This window comes from Cottoperca gobio, unplaced genomic scaffold, assembly GCF_900634415.1.
Source record: "Cottoperca gobio unplaced genomic scaffold, fCotGob3.1 fCotGob3_230arrow_ctg1, whole genome shotgun sequence".
Classification (NCBI taxonomy): domain Eukaryota; kingdom Metazoa; phylum Chordata; class Actinopteri; order Perciformes; family Bovichtidae; genus Cottoperca; species Cottoperca gobio.
In genome coordinates this window covers 124,683-144,313 of record NW_021166859.1, presented here as the reverse complement: position 1 = coordinate 144,313, position 19,631 = coordinate 124,683, and the positions used below count along the sequence as shown (strand labels likewise).

Below are 19,631 nucleotides of genomic sequence, written 5' to 3'. Positions count from 1 at the left end.
GTGTGCAGTGTGTGATCAGTGTGTGATCAGTGTGTGTGCAGTGTGTGTGCAGTGTGTGATCAGTGTGTGATCAGTGTGTGTGCAGTGTGTGTGCAGTGTGTGTGCAGTGTGTGATCAGTGTGTGAGCAGTGTGTGTGCAGTGTGTGATCAGTGTGTGATCAGTGTGTGTGCAGTGTGTGATCAGTGTGTGATCAGTGTGTGATCAGTGTGTGTGCAGTGTGTGTGCAGTGTGTGTTCAGTGTGTGTGCAGTGTGTGTGCAGTGTGTGATCAGTGTGGTGTGCAGTGTGTGATCAGTGTGTGTGCAGTGTGTGTGCAGTGTGTGTTCAGTGTGTGTGCAGTGTGTGTGCAGTGTGTGATCAGTGTGTGTGCAGTGTGTGATCAGTGTGTGTGCAGTGTGTGATCAGTGTGTGATCAGTGTGTGATCAGTGTGTGATCAGTGTGTGATCAGTGTGTGTGTAGTGTGTGATCAGTGTGTGTGCAGTGTGTGATCAGTGTGTGATCAGTGTGTGTGCAGTGTGTGATCAGTGTGTGATCAGTGTGTGATCAGTGTGTGATCAGTGTGTGTGTAGTGTGTGATCAGTGTGTGTGCAGTGTGTCTACCTGTGGATCACAGTGAACAGATCCTCGGTGGTTCGTGGTCGACTGGAGACAAACATCTGATCTGCAGAAACACTGACGAACAGATCGCCTGGACAGGAAACAAGAGTATTTATTGATATTGTATTTATGGTCGTTGTAGGTAATAAAGATGGCGCAGGGGGCTAATATTCAGAAACACTATCCTCACTGTGACAATCAACACGTTTTCTTCTCTTAAACTTTAAACACTGGGGGGGTTTTGAGCTGCTCGACCCAATTTACCATCTGTGTGTGTTCGGGCCCTCCTGTCGGCCCCCTCCTCGTTACTCTCTGCCTCTTCCTCCTGTATCAGAAGGTCTGGAGGCGACGGCCCCCCCCGCAGGCTGTCGGTGGACAGCGCCTCGCTCAGAGAGCACCTGCTCGGATCCCTCAGAGCGCTCTCAGAGTCACTGGTATCTCCATCACATGCTGTCGTCATCCTCACTCTGTGACTCGTTTGCATCGTTCTTTCTCTCGCCACATCTTGCTCATCTCCAGATGAGGATGAGGACGAAGATGAAGACGACGACGATGACGATGAAGAGGGCTCCCTTGTTGAAGACATCATCAGTAGATGTCTGCCTGCCCTCCTTTTCCTCCGCTTCCTTGCTTTGTCTTTTTTCCTCATGGTTGACGGCATCATTAACATCGATGTCTTCATCCCTCTCTCTTCCACCCTCTCCTTCTCGTCTTCCTCTTCCTCTTCAGCCATCGATGACCTCATCATGCTCTTATGAGATGTTTTTTCATCATCCTTATGAAGTCTTGTGTTGATGATCCACGGGTCTGTTGCCCTAGTTTGGGAGGAGTTCCCAAAGGTGCTACAGGTCTCCGAGGTTCCCCATGTTCTGGAGGTACTCAAGTTCGCATCAATAGTGTTTCGGGTCTCTGCAATACCCATGATCCCCGAGGGGCCACAGTGTTCATTTATACTAATGGTCCCTAGAGTGTTACAGGTCTCCATGGTGCCCCCTGTTGCTGAGGTACCACAGTTCTCCAAGGTACCCATGGTGCTGTTTAAAGTGTTTCTAGGACTTGCGGTATCCACAATCCCTGAGGTACCATGGTTCTCCAAAGTGCTCATGGTACCAAGAGGTCTAGAGGTCTCCGAGGTTCCCCATGTTCCTAAGGTACCACATGCCATATTCAGGGTCGCAGCAATAGTATTTGGAGCCCCTTTGATACTCCCAGTCTCTGAGATACCCATGAGCCCTGAGGTACCACAATTCTCATAGATGCCCATGGTCTCTTGGTAGCTACTGGTCTCAGAGGTTGCCGATGTTCCTGAGATACCACAGTTCTTCAAAGAACCCATGGTGCTGTTTAAAGTGTTTCTAGCCCTTGTGGTATCCATGACCCCTGAGGCGCCCATGGTTGGTGAAATACCAACGATCTCCAGGGAGCCACAGTTTCCAAAGGGGCCTTTGGATGCCTCCCCTGGATTTGTTTTTTTGGGTGAGAGATCTGGCTTCTTGTGCAAAATCGGTGGCTTCTGCCTTTGAGGGGAGCTTGAAGCTGTTTGTGTCCTAGATTTGTCAGGGATCGTTGTTTTGTCAACAGTGGTAAATGTCAAGTGCTTTGGTGAAGGTGTACTGTGGTTCGGAAGAGTGTGCAAAGGTGTGCAGAAGGAATCAAGGGGAAGCTGCGATTGCCCAGGAGGAGGCGCTGTGATTTGCTCATTGCTGTTCCACCCACCTTGTCCTCGTCTTGCTTTGGGGGACGCCATGAGACCCAGAATGCGGAGATCAGGCTTCTTTGGCAGGGTTGGCTTCTCCGGGGAGTGGAGTTTCCTCGGGCTTACTGCCTTAGAGACTGTATCACTGGGTTTTAAATCCCTATTTGATGTTGAAGCTCCATCAGCTGCTCCGTTACACATTTCAGAATTATTCCCATTATTTGTCTCTACTTCATCTTTGCTTTCCAACAGTATTGTGCTTTCTCTGTGATACTCTTGTTTTGGTCCAGAGAGGGTCCAGTATGAAGAATCTGTGTTTATCACAGGCACCGAACCCGAACTCAGTCAGAGGAGAGCTGATGGTCCCAGACTGACCGGCCTCTAATTACTACAGTTTCCACAGCTTTATCTACTTCTATACATCTGTATCTATATATCTGCATATCTATATATCTGCATATCTATACATCTATATCTGTATATCTATATCTGTATATCTATACATCTATATATCTATATCTGTATATCTATATCTGTATATCTATACATCTATATCTGTATATCTATATCTGTATATCTATACATCTATATCTGTATATCTATATCTGTATATCTATACATCTATATATCTATATCTGTATATCTATACATCTATATCTGTATATCTATACATCTATATCTATATATCTATATCTATACATCTATATCTGTATATCTATACATCTATACATCTATACATCTATATCTGTATATCTATACATCTATATCTGTATATCTATACATCTATATCTGTATATCTATATCTGTATATCTATACATCTATATCTGTATATCTATACATCTATATCTGTATATCTATATCTGTATATCTATACATCTATATCTGTATATCTATATCTGTATATCTATATATATATATATATATATCTGTATATCTATATCTGTATATCTATATATATATATATATATATCTATACATCTATATCTGTATATCTATACATCTATATATCTATACATCTGTATATCTATATATCTATACATCTATATCTGTATATCTATACATCTATATATCTATATATCTGTATATCTATACATCTATATCTGTATATCTATACCTGTATATCTATACATCTGTATATCTATATCTATATATCTATACATCTATATCTGTATATCTATACATCTATATCTGTATATCTACATCTATATCTGTTACTACATCTTATATCTAACTCTATATCTGTATATCTATATCTATACATCTATACAACTATACATCTATATATCTATATATCTATATCTGTATATCTATACATCTATATCTATATCTATATATCTATACATCTATATCTGTATATCTATACATCTATATCTGTATATCTACATCTATATCTGTATATCTACATCTATATATCTACACATCTATATCTGTATATCTATATCTATACATCTATACAACTATACATCTATATATCTATATATCTATATATCTATACATCTATATCTGTATATCTATACATCTATATATCTACACATCTATATCTGTATATCTATATACATCTATACATCTATATCTGTATATCTATATATCTATATCTATACATCTATATCTGTATATCTATACATCTATATCTGTATATCTATACATCTATATCTGTATATCTATACATCTATATATCTGTAAATCTATACATCTATATCTGTATATCTATACATCTATATATCTATATATCTATACATTACGAGCGTGAGAGCTATATCTATGCGATCAGATCTGTAGATCGGTATTAGCGTAGTATAACATCTAGTATATCTAATTAGAGCATATATCTGTATACTACTCGAAATCTGAGATCGCAATTAGATCGGACGAGCGAATCATAGAGGCTAGAACATGCTAAATCGGGATGAGCGATACTATCGAAGTATCGAACTAGACAGATCATTGATCTGGATATCGGATTCGAGATATACTCAGAAGAGAGATCTATAGTGCGTATACGTATAGCAATGATATGCTATAACTATAGCTGATGACTCGTATACTGATGCGTTAACTAAGACTTGATATATACATATAGTATAATATATATATAAATATATATATAGATTATAATATATATATATATATAATCAGATAATATATATATGTATATATATACATCTATAATAATGTAAGAATAAATAATATAAGTATATCTATATATGATGAAATCTATATCATATATATAACATAGATATATCTATAAGAGAGATATCTTATATATATACAATAATATATTATATTTAAAATCTATATATATATATATATATATATAATCATAATTATATGTATATAGATACATACTAATATATATATCATATATATATGTATATCATTACATATATATCATACATATCATATATATCTATATATATATATATCTGATAATTTTATCGAGACTAAATCATATACATACATCATATATCTATTATAGATATATCTATATCTTATAGACATCATAAGGAGCATAGATCGGTTGAGCGATCGGGAGGACATCGAGGGTTAGACGAGAAAGCAATGACTAGACGCGATAGACCGACATATATCTATATCTATAATCAATCTATAACGGATTAAGCTGTAGAAGTCGAAAAGAAGAAAGCCGACGAGAGCAGAGAGAGAGCGAGAGCGAGACAGCGAGAGAGATTAGAGGGCGGAGACTAAGCGATGATTAGTAAGGGACTAGCGTAGAGGAAGCAACAGGGAGCATACGAGAGAAAGCGAGACGAGGTAGATGATTACGAGACGAGAAAGAGAGACAAGAGAGAGCAGAGAAAGAGAGAGAAAGCGAGACAGAGAGACAGCAATCTATTATAGAGATAGTAGATCGATATATGAGAGGAGAGAGAGAGAGTAGCGATATAGATATATATCGATATGCTGTAGATAGAGATAGATATACATCTATAATAGAGAGATCATATAATATATATATATCTATATATCGAGATTATGATATATTATATTATAAAACTATAACTATATATATAGTATATTATAGAAATATATATCATCTATCTTATATAGATATATAAATCTATATCTATAATATACATCTATATCAGCTATACATCTATTATATCTCAATACTAGATATCTCTATATCATATATCTCTATACATGATAAATGATATATCTCTATATATATCTAATATCTATCATATACTATACATCTATACATCTATATCTCTATCTATATATACATCTATACATATATATATCTATATATCTATATCTATATCTATATCTATATCTATACATCTATACATCTAATATCTATATATCTATATCTATATATATCTGTATATCTATATATCTGTATATCTATATATCTATACATCTATACATCTATATCTATATCTATATATATCTGTATATCTATATATCTATATATCTGTATATCTATACATCTATATCTATACATCTATATATCTGTATATCTATATCTATATATCTAGATATAGATAAAAGATAGAACTTCCACTGGTCTTGGTGCTACTCACTAAGTTTAAAAGCCAGTAGAACCTAAAGCGCGAGGCGAAACCTCCTCACAGACCCTCACCTGTGGATCCACCTGTCATCTGTCAACAACACCTGGGGCGTGACTGTTAAATAAACGTAAACACACCTGCACTGACGTACTATCACAGTAAACTTAAAGAATCACTGTAGATACGGCGCATCTTGTAGAACCGGAACACCGAGAGGAAAGGACTGAGAGAGACGGGTAGAGAGACAGGTAGAGAGACAGGTAGAGAGACAGACAGAGAGACAGGTAGAGAGGACAGGTAGAGAGGACAGACAGAGAGACAGGTAGAGAGACAGGTAAGAGAGACAGGTAGAGAGACAGAAGAGAGACAGACAGAGAGACAGACAGAGAGACAGACAGAGAGACAGACAGAGAGACAGACTAGAGAGACAGACAGAGAGACAGACAGAGAGACAGACAGAGAGACAGACAGAGAGACAGACAGAGAGACAGACGAGACAGGTAGAGAGACAGACAGAGAGACAGACAGAGAGACAGACAGAGAGACAGACAGAGAGACAGGTAGAGAGACAGACAGAGAGACAGACAGAGAGACAGGTAGAGAGACAGACAGAGAGACAGACAGAGAGACAGACAGAGAGACAGACAGAGAGACAGGTAGAGAGACAGACAGAGAGACAGACAGAGAGACAGGTAGAGAGACAGACAGAGAGACAGACAGAGAGACAGACGAGACAGACAGAGAGACAGACAGAGAGACAGGTAGAGAGACAGACAGAGAGACAGACACAGAGACAGGTAGAGAGACAGACAGAGAGACAGACAGAGAGACAGACGAGACAGACAGAGAGACAGACAGAGAGACAGACAGAGAGACAGACAGAGAGACAGGTAGAGAGACAGACAGAGAGACAGACAGAGAGACAGACAGAGAGACAGGTAAACACGTCTTAAACGATAAATATTATATTTTTAATACACTTACTTTTCGTTCTTTTCCTCCTTTTCTCTCTCTGGTTGTTGTACACCTGCGAACAGGTGAGCTGCGCGAGTTTGACTCTTAACTTCCGCCTCACCTTCCTGCCGGAAACCACGCACCAGTCACGTGTAATAAATAATATGAACAGAGCTCACCTGCACAGGTAAAAGGCAGGATTTCCTTCAGGACATTTAACAGAAATATATCAGTATTTTAATCAATGTTTTGAGTGGCGTTGTCAGGGAGACGGGCTCCGCGCGGACAGCCCTGACAGAGAGGTGTTGTTGGAACAGCTGGGCGCGCTCCCGTCACGTGCGCGTCCTGAGAACTAAGTTTTGTTTCCCTCAGTTCAGTCTCTCAGGAGATGAATTCAAATCCTCATCAATTTAATAATTCAATAAAATTACTGATTTTTAGTTTTTTCAGGAAAATCAAGGTTATACATATACAGTACATGTATTATTATTATTATTATTATTATTAATATTAATATTATTATGGTTGTCTTTTTTTACTTATAATAACATATATTATCACTATTACTATTTTTCTAACTCTCCATAAGGCCGCCTCAGACTGAACTAAAAACAAGCGGAAAAAAATAGCTCCTTAAATTTGATTTAAAACTGACTTTTAGTGCATATTTGTTGGACGTGTTCAGTATCTTTTATTGTTCATATTTCATATTTTAGAGATTTTTTTGTTGCCTTTCATTCCTTCTTTTTTGGCAGACAGAGAGAAACTGAGAACCTTCCCAAAGTCAGGACCGCCGTCGCGTTCTCACAGTTAACGTGATAATAGTACGTGTTATTGTTAATCCATCTGCAGGGAAATTAATGGCTCTGCTCGGGGAGGTCAGAGGTCACCAGTCGGGGGAATAACTGTTGAGCAGCCACATCAAACAAACATTTCTCCCTTCAAAATGAAACAATTAAAGTTTAAATGATTGGAATAAAAACAATGATAGCCCTACCCAGAATCACAATGAGCAATTTTGTAAATTTCTCCAACCCTGTTTCTTTGCAGTTAGCTTAGCGTCTGCTAACATTGCATCTGTGAGCTGTTGTTGCAAAGAAGGATTTTGGATAATAGTGTTGATGTGGTTTTTGACCCAGGGACTATCTGGAGTGAATACTTGATTGTTTGCCAGTGTAGCGTACAAGTCTGAATGTTCATTCTCTCGTTCATTGTACTGGATATCTTCAAGTGTTTCCCCATTCGTCAGCTTAGACCCGGAGTTTCTCTGGTTAGTAACACCGCTTTGTAGACTCTGAAGATTAGCAAACGAAGACTCATCGTTGGGTGTTCTCACTCCACTTTTTGTTAGTTTGTAGTTTTCATGATCAGAATTGCATCCAGGTTGCTTTGCATAAGCATTGGCTGGGCAGTGAAGGTTAGCATTACCCATTGAAGCACTAGTTTCAATGCTATCTAGATCAAAGACAGCATTTTGTGACTCAGTTCCAACAAGGTTAACGTCAGTGTTAAACTGGCTATGAAGATCAGCATTAGCCAACACAGCACTGTCTGGATGAGCTTCTTTTCTTGGTGGATCATTGATAGTGGTAGCATGGTTAGCAGATGCAGCATCAGCTAGCATGCTGCTAGTAAGCAGGCCTTCCTGGTTCTTGACGGGCCGAAGCTTGATGCCCTGCAAAGCTTGTGTAGTGACCAGGGGGCAGTTTGGAGACTTGCCAAGACCTCGTGGGGGGAGTGGGAAGGCAGGGTATGTGGGGAGACTAGGAAGAGGAGGAGGTGGGGGTGGAAGAGGAAGGTCAGCGATTGGCAATTCTGAGAGTTCTGAAGGGGGAGGAAAAGGGGGGGAAGTTGGGGGAGGAGGGAAATTGGAGGTTTGCCTGACGACGTACGAATAAGGGGGAGGAGGAGGCTGAGAAGAAGGAGGAAGAGGAGGAGGAGGCTGAGAGTAAGGAGGAAAAGGAGGAGGCAGAGTGGAAGGAGGAAGAGGAGGAGGAAGAGGGGGGAAGGATGAAGGTGGGAGAGGAGGAGGTGGAGGAAGAGATGAAGGTGGCGGAGGAGGAGCAGCAGAAAGTTTGTTGAAGGAAGTAGCAGGAAGGGTAGGAGACACACGAGTGGGGGAGTAGAAGATGGGAGGCAGAGAGAAACACTCTGGTAGAGGAGGAGGAGGAGGAGGAGGTGGAGCAGCGAGAAGAGGATATTTGGCAGAAGAGTCCGAGGAGGTGCAAGAGGAGAGGGAGGAGGTGGATGAAAATGAGGAGGAGAGTGACGACTTCCTCTCTGGCACTGGTGGCTTTGGTCTCCCTTCAACCCTGGACGTCGTCCTGGGCATGGAGGAGACGACAGGGGACAGGGGGAAGGAGTGTAAAGAGAAGAAGGGGGAAGATGGGGGGAGGGAGAAGGCTCCAGGGCTTGCTGTGAGAGGGGAAGAAGGGGAGAGAGGGGAAGACACAGGAGTGCCAGGAGTGGGGGTGTTAGACTGGCTGGAGTAGCCGCTGGAGGGTGAAGCGAGGCGCTGAAGCCCCGCCACGGAAGAGGAAGCTGGTTGGGTGTTCAGAGTAAATCTTAGTCCATCCTCTTCTGAGCCTGGAGACCCAGGAGCGTAGACGAGTGCATGGGAGTGGTCAGGGCTTGGCGGTACCTCCTCAGAAGCATAGTCAGTAAAGGTTTCCACCTGGCAGTCCGAGCTTAAAGGTTCAAAGGTTGTGACTGTCCCGCAGTTAAACCCACTCTGGCGTCTTTTGGTGTTACTCCGGGGCACCCAGGGGTCATGGAAGGTCTGGGGAGAGGCTGTGGGCGTCCGGTGGGGGCTCAGCTCTGGACAGGGACTGGAGCAGGAACGGGGGGGTTTGGCACGGGCCGGTCGGCGCATCAGAGAGTCCGAGCGCAATGGTGGTGGAGGAGGGTGCTTGGACTTGCGGAGGGAAATGCTGCGGGTGATGATGCAAGAGTAGGAGGAGGAAATGCTGTGCTTCCTTTTCTCCCGGTTTAGCAAGGGAGAGGAGGTCATACTCTCTGAACACAAAGAGTTGCTGTCAGCATGAGAAGGTGTAGAGCGGCCGGAGGAAAGCAGGGGATCACAGCTCCAACCTTCCCCAGAAGCACATCTCATGTCCTGGGTGATGATGTTCCAGTCACAACTGGTGTGGCCGCTGTGGGTGCTGGAGCTTTGGGAGAGGGGCTGGTGGTTCCACGTCTCCCCATTGTAGGAGCATGGTGTGTCCTGACGGGTGGGGGTCTGGTCATCCGGAGGAGCCTGGTAGCTAATCTGAGACTCTGCAATGGAGGAAGAGGAGAGGTAGTGGGAGGAAGAAGGGGAACTGCGATGTTGGGCAGCCTCATTCATGGGCTTATCGCTGGGGAAAGACCACTCTGAATGCAGGGCAGGGTTAGTGGTGCCGGGGAGGGAGGAGGTGATGGGGAAGGAAGGAAAGGAAAAGGAGGACGAGGAAGGAGACTGTGGGATGACTCTGGCTGTGGGGTCAAAGGGCAGCAGGGACTGCAGGTCGCTCGAGAAACCTTCAAGTTCCTGTAATTGGAGAAAAAAACAGAAAGAAAAATGCATAAAGAAATCTCTCGTTTCAGTTATTGAGTGAAGGCTTTACACAGCAGGGGTGTGAAGAAATAAATGACAGAAATGCTAAACACTCGCCTGCGAATATTCTATGGGCAAAAATAAACACCTCTGGTGTGCAAAGGCCTTTATTTGTGACAATGGTTTTTTCTACACTGACCTGGCAACAAGACGAGGAGGCACTGAGTGTCCTGTAGGAGGCGCTGTTACAGCTGGCCTCGGAGTTCAGAGAGGAGTTGGTTGCCAGACGGGGTAGGCTATGGACCTCCGAGGAGGATGAGCAGTGGACCGGCGGGGAGGAGGTAAGGGAGGCCATGAGGCTGGACATCCCCCTTCCTCTTGGGGCTCGGATCCTCCTTGCTGATGAATGCTCCCCCTCTCGGACTACTCCTCTCTCCTCCTCCTCCTCCTGCCCTGTGTTCAGGGAGGCAGGTCGACCTACGGTGGAGAACTGATCCGGGAGAACCAAAGAGACCAAATTGGGTATCCCAGTAACGGTCTTGCGGCGGCTGAGGTTGCGGGGTTGCTGGGATAACGAGTCGGTGTTGGAGACAACTTTTCGAAAGCTGGCCTGACGGTCAAAACCTTTTCCTGAAGTGTAAGTAACCACAACAGTGAGTTCATGAATTTGTAGAACAAGAGATTACGTTAGTTTAACCGGCTAATTAAAGTCACAAATTTACGAGAACATTATGATGTAGATACCCGTTATGTTGATCGGAACTATATCAGCTGCCACGGCCCCCGCCTGCTGCCTCATGCGCTCCTCCGGCGTGGGGAGCCGGGGGGTCGGCTCCATCTCCACGTCATCCGCCGGCTCGTAGGCGTCGGGGGCAAAGACGTCCCAACAGGAGGTGCGGTGGATGGGATTGAGGACCAGCGGGGTCAGAGGTCGCGTGTTGTTCAAGATGAACATCTCGTCTTCGTCTGAGAAAGCTGAGGACTGAGTACACACAACAAACTCAGACATGTATTACGATAGTGTGGACCCGAGTTTAAAGAGGTTATGGTCCGTTAGAACACGGCACTGTGAAATCACAGCCCAGTAAAACTTTATTAGAGATTATATTAATTATATTATATATTGTATTAGGGCAGGGGTCGGCAACCTTTACTATCTAAAGAGCCATTTGGCCCTCTTCCACCAAATAAGATTGTCTGGAGCTGCAAAACATATTTGATGACACAGCTCATAGATTTAATATATAGTTATACTATATTTGTTGCATTTATGAAATGACAGAATGACAATAAAAGAAACTGTTGCTATGACAACCTGTTTAAACAAAGGAAAACACCAAACTCTTGTGAAGAGAAGGAACAAACACTCTGGCATGTTTAGGAATACTTTGAAATAAATTAAACACAGAACTATGCAGGTACATTTGAGTCCTCCACATATTTGTTGAGTATCCCACTTTGAAATAAACAAAACGTATAGCTGCAGCCTAATATCTTAAAAAGAGTAAAGAGTATTTCATTATGTCCGCTTCAGTGTGTTTTCATCCACATGGTGGTGTTGATCATTTCTTTGGCTTTTAAACAACAGCCTCACAAATGTCCCACAAAATGTGTTTCAACATCACATTTTCTGTTGTTTGCTCATTTCTCGCCACATATCAAGCGCACAGGTGAGCCAGCATTGTTGAACGGGAAAGCAAATGTATCTGTCGCAGAATTAAACAACTTTCCTCCGAAACTTATCTTTTTTTGGTTTTATCACAGGTTAGCACACCGGGTTAGGCGGGGGTCTGCAACTCAAGATAAGGCACCGCGCCTGTAGACGTAGTACAATGTGACGCATTCTGTAGTTCTGTATTATTAAATTATGACGATTAAATTCACAATTTCTGAGATAAAGTCAGATATTGAATATTCCCAGAGACAAACACAAAGATAACTACTGATGAATTGAGCTGCATCTACTAACTACATGAAGTAAAAGGTTTTCCAGTTGAGTCTAGTTTAAAATCGAGGAAGAATGACAAGTTTAAATGTATTTTAAGTTGGAACCACATTAAAGTCTTGTGACGTCTGCTACTCTACTTTAGTTTGTTCTGTTTTCTAGACTTTCCTCTAGTTCTATCCGTGTTTACCTTTCGCCTCCAAACGGAAAACTTGAAACAAACTGAAAAGCAAGACTGAGAGAAAACGTTCAGGAATCTGGACGTCTGGAATAAAACAGGACACAAAGAAATGAATGAAAGAAATGAGACAAAGATGACAGTTCTATAATAATACTATTAATAATAATAATAATAATAATAATAATAATAATAATAATAATAAATAACCATCAAAAATAATTATAATAATAATATTTTATACATTTAATAATAATAATAAAACGTTTTGGCCAGCAGTTGGCGGTAGAACAACATTTTACTTCAGCTTTGGCGTACTTTTACTTTGAAATTGCATTTTGCTGATACATACTTGAGTTCAGGGCTTTTACAGTCTGGTTACTTTTACTTTTTAAAAATTATACATCATTTTAGATTTTTGCTTAGTACATTGGGTGACAACAAGTGAACAAATAAAAATTAGAGAACATAGGAAAGTCAGAGAAATAATACATTTGTAAAATAATTAGAAATGTGGAAATATAAAAGAGGAATGAATAAAATAATAAATATGTAAATAAAATAATTTAAATATAAAAGAGACATAAATAATAACAATGTAAATAAAAAATGTGGAAATATAAAGAGACAGAAATAAAAATAATTTGTTCATTTATTTCTGTATATATCTTTTTATACGTTTAAAAAATATACATTTTCATTTTACTTCGTATTTTTCTGTGCATTATTTTTATATATATATTTTCTTCTTTCCCTGATTCTATTTATTCTTATATTTGTGTGTCGGTGTGTCACTCACCATCCTCCTGCTTTTGTCCTTCCACCCTCTTCGTGCTGAGCTGCCCTCTGATTGGTCGAAGCCAGGGCGGGGGGCAGAGCTCTGCGGGTGGAGCTGAGAGCTGATTGGACGGCTACAGCCATGCTGAGTCAGCCCGTTACATGCTGCAGACACAGACACACACAGACACACAGACACACACACACACACAGACACAGACACACACACACACACACACACACACACACACACACACACACACACACACACACACACACACACACCAGATGTTAATGCGGACAATAATCAAAAAGGAAACATGAGATTATCAATCAATCAATAATAAATCAACATTTTGATTATTTTGGGCCGGACATGGCTCAATAAAAGATAAATATTATGGTATGTATTATTCAATCTGCAGTAACTCTATAAATCAGCGGCCGCAGCGTGAGCTTGTGATGCTTTAATCATCTTTAAACATCTTAAATCATCTTTAATCAATTCATTGAGGAATAAATTCTGCTTTATCGTTGCAGGAAACTGGGTCCTTTGTCTGGAGCACTGCAGTCTGCAGAATATGAGTGTGTGTGTGTGTGTGTGTGTGTGTGTGTGTGTGTGTATTGCAGCTCTCTGCTCTCAAGCTAAAATCACTCAAACAAAAGCTTTAAAATGTTTCATCAGCATTTAGTTGCGATGCAAATAAACTGATAAAAACTAATTTATTCATTTATAAAGGTTTCATTTATTTAAACATCTTAAAAAGATATGTATACATCTTAGGGGTTTTATGGATTTATTTCTAAGGATTTTTACGCCTTATATTTATTTATTTTTAAAAGGTTTTCAGCTCTCAATTTATATATATATATATATATATATTTAATATATGTATATCCTACATATTTAAAAGTCTTTTATTTTGTATTAATTTTTGTTTCTTTTTTAAAGTTTTTCGGTGTTTTATTAAAATAATATCTTTAGGTCCTCAATTTTATATTTATTTTATAAAGATCTTTAGGTCTTTAATTTAATTAAATATTTTTGTCTGCAGTTTCTATTTATTGTTCAAAGTTTTTAATTATTTTTTCTACAAAAGACTGAAATATAAAGTTTTTCAGTCCTTTCTCTAAACTGCTGTAGTTTTTATCAAACAGGAGGAAATAGTGCTTTTGTTGGGGACTATTTTCAGCGGCGGATTAATGCACACTTGGAGGCCTCGTGAGTATTTGAGGCAGCAGGAGGGTGTGTGTGTGTGTGTGTGTGTGTGTGTGTGTGTGTGTGTGTGTGTGTGTGTGTGTGTGTGTGTGTGTGTGAGTGTGTGCGTGTGTGATCACCTGAGCTCTCCGCCGCCCTTTGACCTTGCAGATCATCCGTGCTGCCGGATCGTCTCTTTGCGGGGACGAAGAGCAGACCCTGCTGAGACTTCTGGGTAGTGTAGTGAACAGACCATTTACTGTCTCTGTCCCCTGCTGCAGAGAGAGAGCGGCACAGTTTAATCCTCACACAGAAACACAGATCATGAGTGTCGCAGCACTCCTCAAGGTGACCTAGGGCTTTTATTTTGAAGGAGCCGCAGCATCGATCAGCTGTGGAGGACAGACGTGTGGACAGACGTGTGGACAGACGTGAAGTTAAAGTGTCACTTTTCTGCAGGTGAGAGAAGCAATATTAGTTAATAACAGACACAAATCTAAATAATACTCAGTTACGACTTTTTTGTATAATTTGTCCCCAATTTGGATAATATTTGGGGTCTTGCTCAAAGAAACTTTGACATATGGACCGCTAGTTTATTTAAAGAGACTCGTGAGTCCCAGTGTTTGAGCCACACAGATAAATCATCAGCGTAGTGTACACGCTGGGTTGAGAACGCCTCCCTTGCTGTCAGACAGCCCTCTCCTTCAAGCCTCCACACTGAACACAAGCGTTGGTTTACGGTTAAAGGCTTTTAAATGTTAATACGGCTCCATTTACTTCCATTCATCACGACACCGTGAAGGCAGGAGAGAAAATAAAGTTTCCTTTAAGAGTTCAAGGAAACACTTAAAGTCCTTGAAAGAGTTTACAGGTCCTTGAGAAAGTTTGTTGGTTGTTTAAAGTGATCGCTGGTTCTTTGAATTGGTTCCAAGGTTGAGAGTAGAAAAGGTCCTTGAGGGGGCCTAGGAGTGCGTGAAAAGGTACCAGAGGTCCCAGAGAGGGTCGTACATGTCCTTGAGGATTACCAAAGGCTCAACGGGTCCTTGAGGATGTCCTACATGATCTTAAGGAGTACCAAAGGCTCAACGGGTCCTTGAGGATGTCCTACATGATCTTAAGGAGTACCATAGGCTCAATGGGTCCTTGAGGATGTCCTACATGATCTTAAGGAGTACCAAAGGCTCAACGGGTCCTTGAGGATATCCTACATGATCTTAAGGAGTACCATAGGCTCAACGGGTCCTTGAGGGTGTCCTACATGATCTTAAGGAGTACCATAGGCTCAATGGGTCCTTGAGGATGTCCTACATGATCTTAAGGAGTACCATAGGCTCAATGGGTCCTTGAGGATGTCCTACATGTCCTTGAGGAGACTCAAATGGCACTTTAGAAGATCCCTAGACTCATTGAGAAGTACCAGGGGTCCTTGAGGATGTCCTACATGTTCTTGATAGGTACCAGAGATTCTTGAGGACACCCGCATGGTCCTTGAAGGGTTCCCGATGTCCTGGAGGAGGCTAAAATGTGCCTTGAGGAAGTCACAGGGATACTTTAGTATGGGATTTCAGTAGTTCTTGAGAAGGTGCCAGAAATCCTTGAAAAGGCTCAAATTGTCCCTGACGAGGTGCATTGGTTGTTTGAAGAGATCCATTTGATCAAGTTCCAAGGCTGACACTAGAAGAGGTCCTTGAGACGACTCAAATGGTCCTTGAAGAGACCCACATGTCCTTGGGGAGGTCCTACAGTTCCTTGAGAAGTCTGAAATGGTCATTTAAGAGACCCACAGGTCCTTGGGGAGGTCCTATAGGTCCTTGAGAAGTCTCAAATGGTCCTTGAAGAGACCCACATGTCCTTGGGGAGGTCCTACAGGTCCTTGAGAAGACTCAAATGGTCCTTGGAGAGACCCACAGGTCCTTGGGGAGGTTCTACAGGTCCTTGAGAAGACTCAAATGGTCCTTTAAGAGACCAAAGGTCATCTGGGAGAGGATCAAATGGGTCCTGGAGAGGGTCCTGGAGTCCTTGACTCAGTTCTCAGTACTGTTGCTATGGTTACTTGCAGTTTAACGAATCTTGAGCTCTGATTTAGGTCATCAACTATACAGTCTCTCTATACAAATATAAACACACACACACACACACTCACCTCGGGTCTTGTTGAGATATTTGAGGACAGATTTGATCGCCGCTCCGATCAGAACCATAACGACGCCACTCACACACACACACACACACACACACACACTCCTAAGGCTGCAGCAGTAATGCAGCTCGACTCGCTGCGACGCCGCTCTCCTTCCACTCCTCTCTCTCTCTCCCTCTCTCTCTCGCCCCTCTCCCTTTATTTCACACACACACACACACACACATATGCATATACGCCACGCTGGCAGGAAGCCAGCACACGTGTGTGTCCTTCATGTGTGTCGCCAGGTGATGAAGGTTATCCCCAAATACTGCATTAACACACAGACACACAGACACACACACACACACACACAGACACACACACACTTCTTTGTAGAGGAAGAAAGAGAATTGAAAGTGTGTGTGTGCGTGTCTCATTTTGTATTCCCTGTGTTCTCCACTTTCTACCTTTGTGAGGACATTTCAGCCTCTCGTTGTTAAAACAGCTGTTTTTTAGGGTCCTGGAGTCCTTGAGAAGTGCCAGAGGTCCTTGAGGAGAATGTATGGAGTCATACCAGTGCCATAACAAAAGAATACATTTGTAAAAATTATTTTTAAATGATTGTTAAAAATAAGAGGAATAACTACAAGTATAAATAAATAAAATAGGTAATTGTAAACAGAAATATATAAAAGTATAAATAAAATAAATAAATGTGGAAATATAAACACAAATGACAAAATATGAAAAAACATGGAAAATAATAAGGAAAAATAAACAATTTTATGAAATGTGCAGGAACAAATAGAGTAATAAATATAAAATTATATTTCCACATGTATTTGTTATTATATTTATTTATCTTAACATAATTAGTTATTTATTTGGTATTTATTACTCTATATATTTTTCTCAATTTACTTTAATTTATTCCTCTTTATATTTCGACATTTCTTTTCTTATTCTTTTAAAGACGTATTCTTGTTTTTGGCACTCCTACGTGTTATTAATACACAGTTTAGAAAGTGTGCCAACGATCTGGTCCAGTGGAGCAGCTCATTTCTTCTGTCTGTCCGAGCGTCTGTCTGCGTGCCGTCACCTCTTTGCTCCTTTAATTAGTTTAATTAATTAGACAGTAAGTAGGCCACACTATCATTATGTCACAGTGTTTAAATATATCACTGGAAAACTTTGAACTCAGGAGCAGAAAACAGAGCTGTCTCTCTCTATTATGGAGAAAAGAATACGAAAATATATGTAAATATATAAAGAGAAATAACAAAATGAATAAATACAATCGAGGTAGGAAAGATATATATAAAATATATATATATGTATATGATCTATGTATATATATATTTATTTTTAACTTTATCAAATTATTTATTTCACTTTATATTTGGAATTAATATATTTTCATTTTTTTCAATTTAGTTATTTATTCACTTTTTTTATTTCTCTTTATATTTTCAAAATAATAAATGTACTCATTTATTATTTTTTAATTCATTTATTTATTATTTTTTTAATGTATTTTTGATTATTTTGAATGTTTTGATTTACTGTTTATTTATTTTCTTCTTTATAAATTGCACTTTTTTCTCCTATTCTTTTAGATCGATAAATACTTTATTGATCCTGAGGGAAATTTAGGATTTAAAGATTGTATTATTTTTTATGGCACTCCTATGAGCTAGTAGCAGCTAACATGTAGCAGCTAACAGGTAGCAGCTAACAAGTAGCAGCAAACAAGTAGCAGCAAACAGGTAGCAGCAAACTGGTAGCAGCAAACAGGTAGCAGCAAACAGGTAGCAGCAAACTGGTAGCAGCAAACAGGTAGCAGCTAACAAGTAGCAGCAAACAGGTAGCAGCAAACAGGTAGCAACTAACAGGTAGCAGCTAACAGGTAGCAGCTAACAGGTAGCAGCTAACAGGTAGCAGCAACAGGTAGCAGCTGTTGCATGTTAAAGCCTGTCCATCTGCTATTACAGGAATTAGCTTTTAGCCTAGCGTATGTAGCTGCAGATAATCCCTGCTCACACTCTCTCTCTCACACACACACACACACACACACACACACACACACACACACACACAGATTAAATACATAGGGGAGGTCATTAAGGGAGAGCGTGGGTGTGTTTTTGTTTGGGTTTCTGACTGTGATGCATTATGAATCATCAGAAGAGGCAACACTGGACCAAACGATGCTTTTGAACAGCTTGAACTTTAAATGGTTTTCTTACTTTAAATAAAAGCTCTTTGTCATCTTTGCTCGAGCTGAACTATTTGAGTGAGCAGCGTTTCCCAGAAGATTTAGGACATTTTAAAGTTACATTTCAGAGGCTGGATCAACGCAGAATCGACTTTAGTAAACACCTGAATCATAAACTCATTGCTTCATTAATCGGCCAGTGTTGCTACATGAAGACGATTCTACTACCCAGAATCCCCGGCAGTACCTCTGTGCAGAAGGGGCGTGGTGTGCGTGGCGTCCAACCCGGAGCTCCTCCCTTGCCGTTTGAAGCAGAAGAATCCGGTTCTGCGCCTCCTGCTGGGTCGGTAGCAGTACTGCGGCGGAACCTCGGGCTCCCTGACGTGGGGCGCGGTGCTGAAAGGATCGGGTGCGGGACAGCGTGTAGCCGGGGCGGGGCTCCGGGGTTGGCGGGCATGAACCTGTCCGGCTGCGCTGGGTGAGGACCGGGTAGCGTGGGTTGGATTTCCCATAAGCCTCTGGGGTGAGAAAAAGTTTCCCCTGAGCGTCCGGAGCGAGGTGGACGTGGGACGGGAGGTGCTGGCGGCGGAACCACGGGCTGTTCCCCGGAATGTGAGGCGGGAGGGGCTTTTTGTCACTTGAGGGCGCCCCCGGCAAGCCACCTGCATCCAGCCCCAAGATGGCGTCGTGGTGCTGGTGGATTTTGGCACTGAGAAGGCGCCGACGCAGGCTGCCCTCCGTCTTCGGCTGCAGGGCGGCCATCTTGCGTGGGAGCAGCTCGTCCCGCTCTTCATCGGGGCCTCCGTTCCAGCAGCGTGCCCCCACGCCGGGCCCCGCCACCTCCCCGCCAAGACACTCCACATACGAAATCAT

At 41.5% G+C, this 19,631-nt stretch overlaps 2 protein-coding genes across 2 annotated transcripts in view; both read right to left on the bottom strand.

Annotated features, from left to right (window-relative positions):
* Positions 1 to 6,980, bottom strand: part of sh3yl1 (SH3 and SYLF domain containing 1) — a 23,959-nt gene extending 16,979 nt beyond the window's left edge. The window contains exon 1 of the mRNA XM_029426699.1: positions 6,813 to 6,980. Coding sequence (XP_029282559.1) covers position 6,813 — 1 coding nt within the window. The 5' untranslated portion in view covers positions 6,814 to 6,980. The remainder of the gene's footprint in view (positions 1 to 6,812) is intronic.
* LOC115004942 (NHS-like protein 1) overlaps positions 1 to 19,631 on the bottom strand; it is a 21,474-nt gene extending 1,843 nt beyond the window's left edge. Inside the window, 10 exon segments of the mRNA XM_029426694.1 lie at positions 602 to 689; positions 863 to 2,613; positions 7,817 to 10,311; positions 10,517 to 10,947; positions 11,062 to 11,299; positions 12,453 to 12,527; positions 13,240 to 13,382; positions 14,556 to 14,690; positions 19,006 to 19,174; positions 19,176 to 19,631. Coding sequence (XP_029282554.1) covers positions 602 to 689; positions 863 to 2,613; positions 7,817 to 10,311; positions 10,517 to 10,947; positions 11,062 to 11,299; positions 12,453 to 12,527; positions 13,240 to 13,382; positions 14,556 to 14,690; positions 19,006 to 19,174; positions 19,176 to 19,631 — 5,981 coding nt within the window.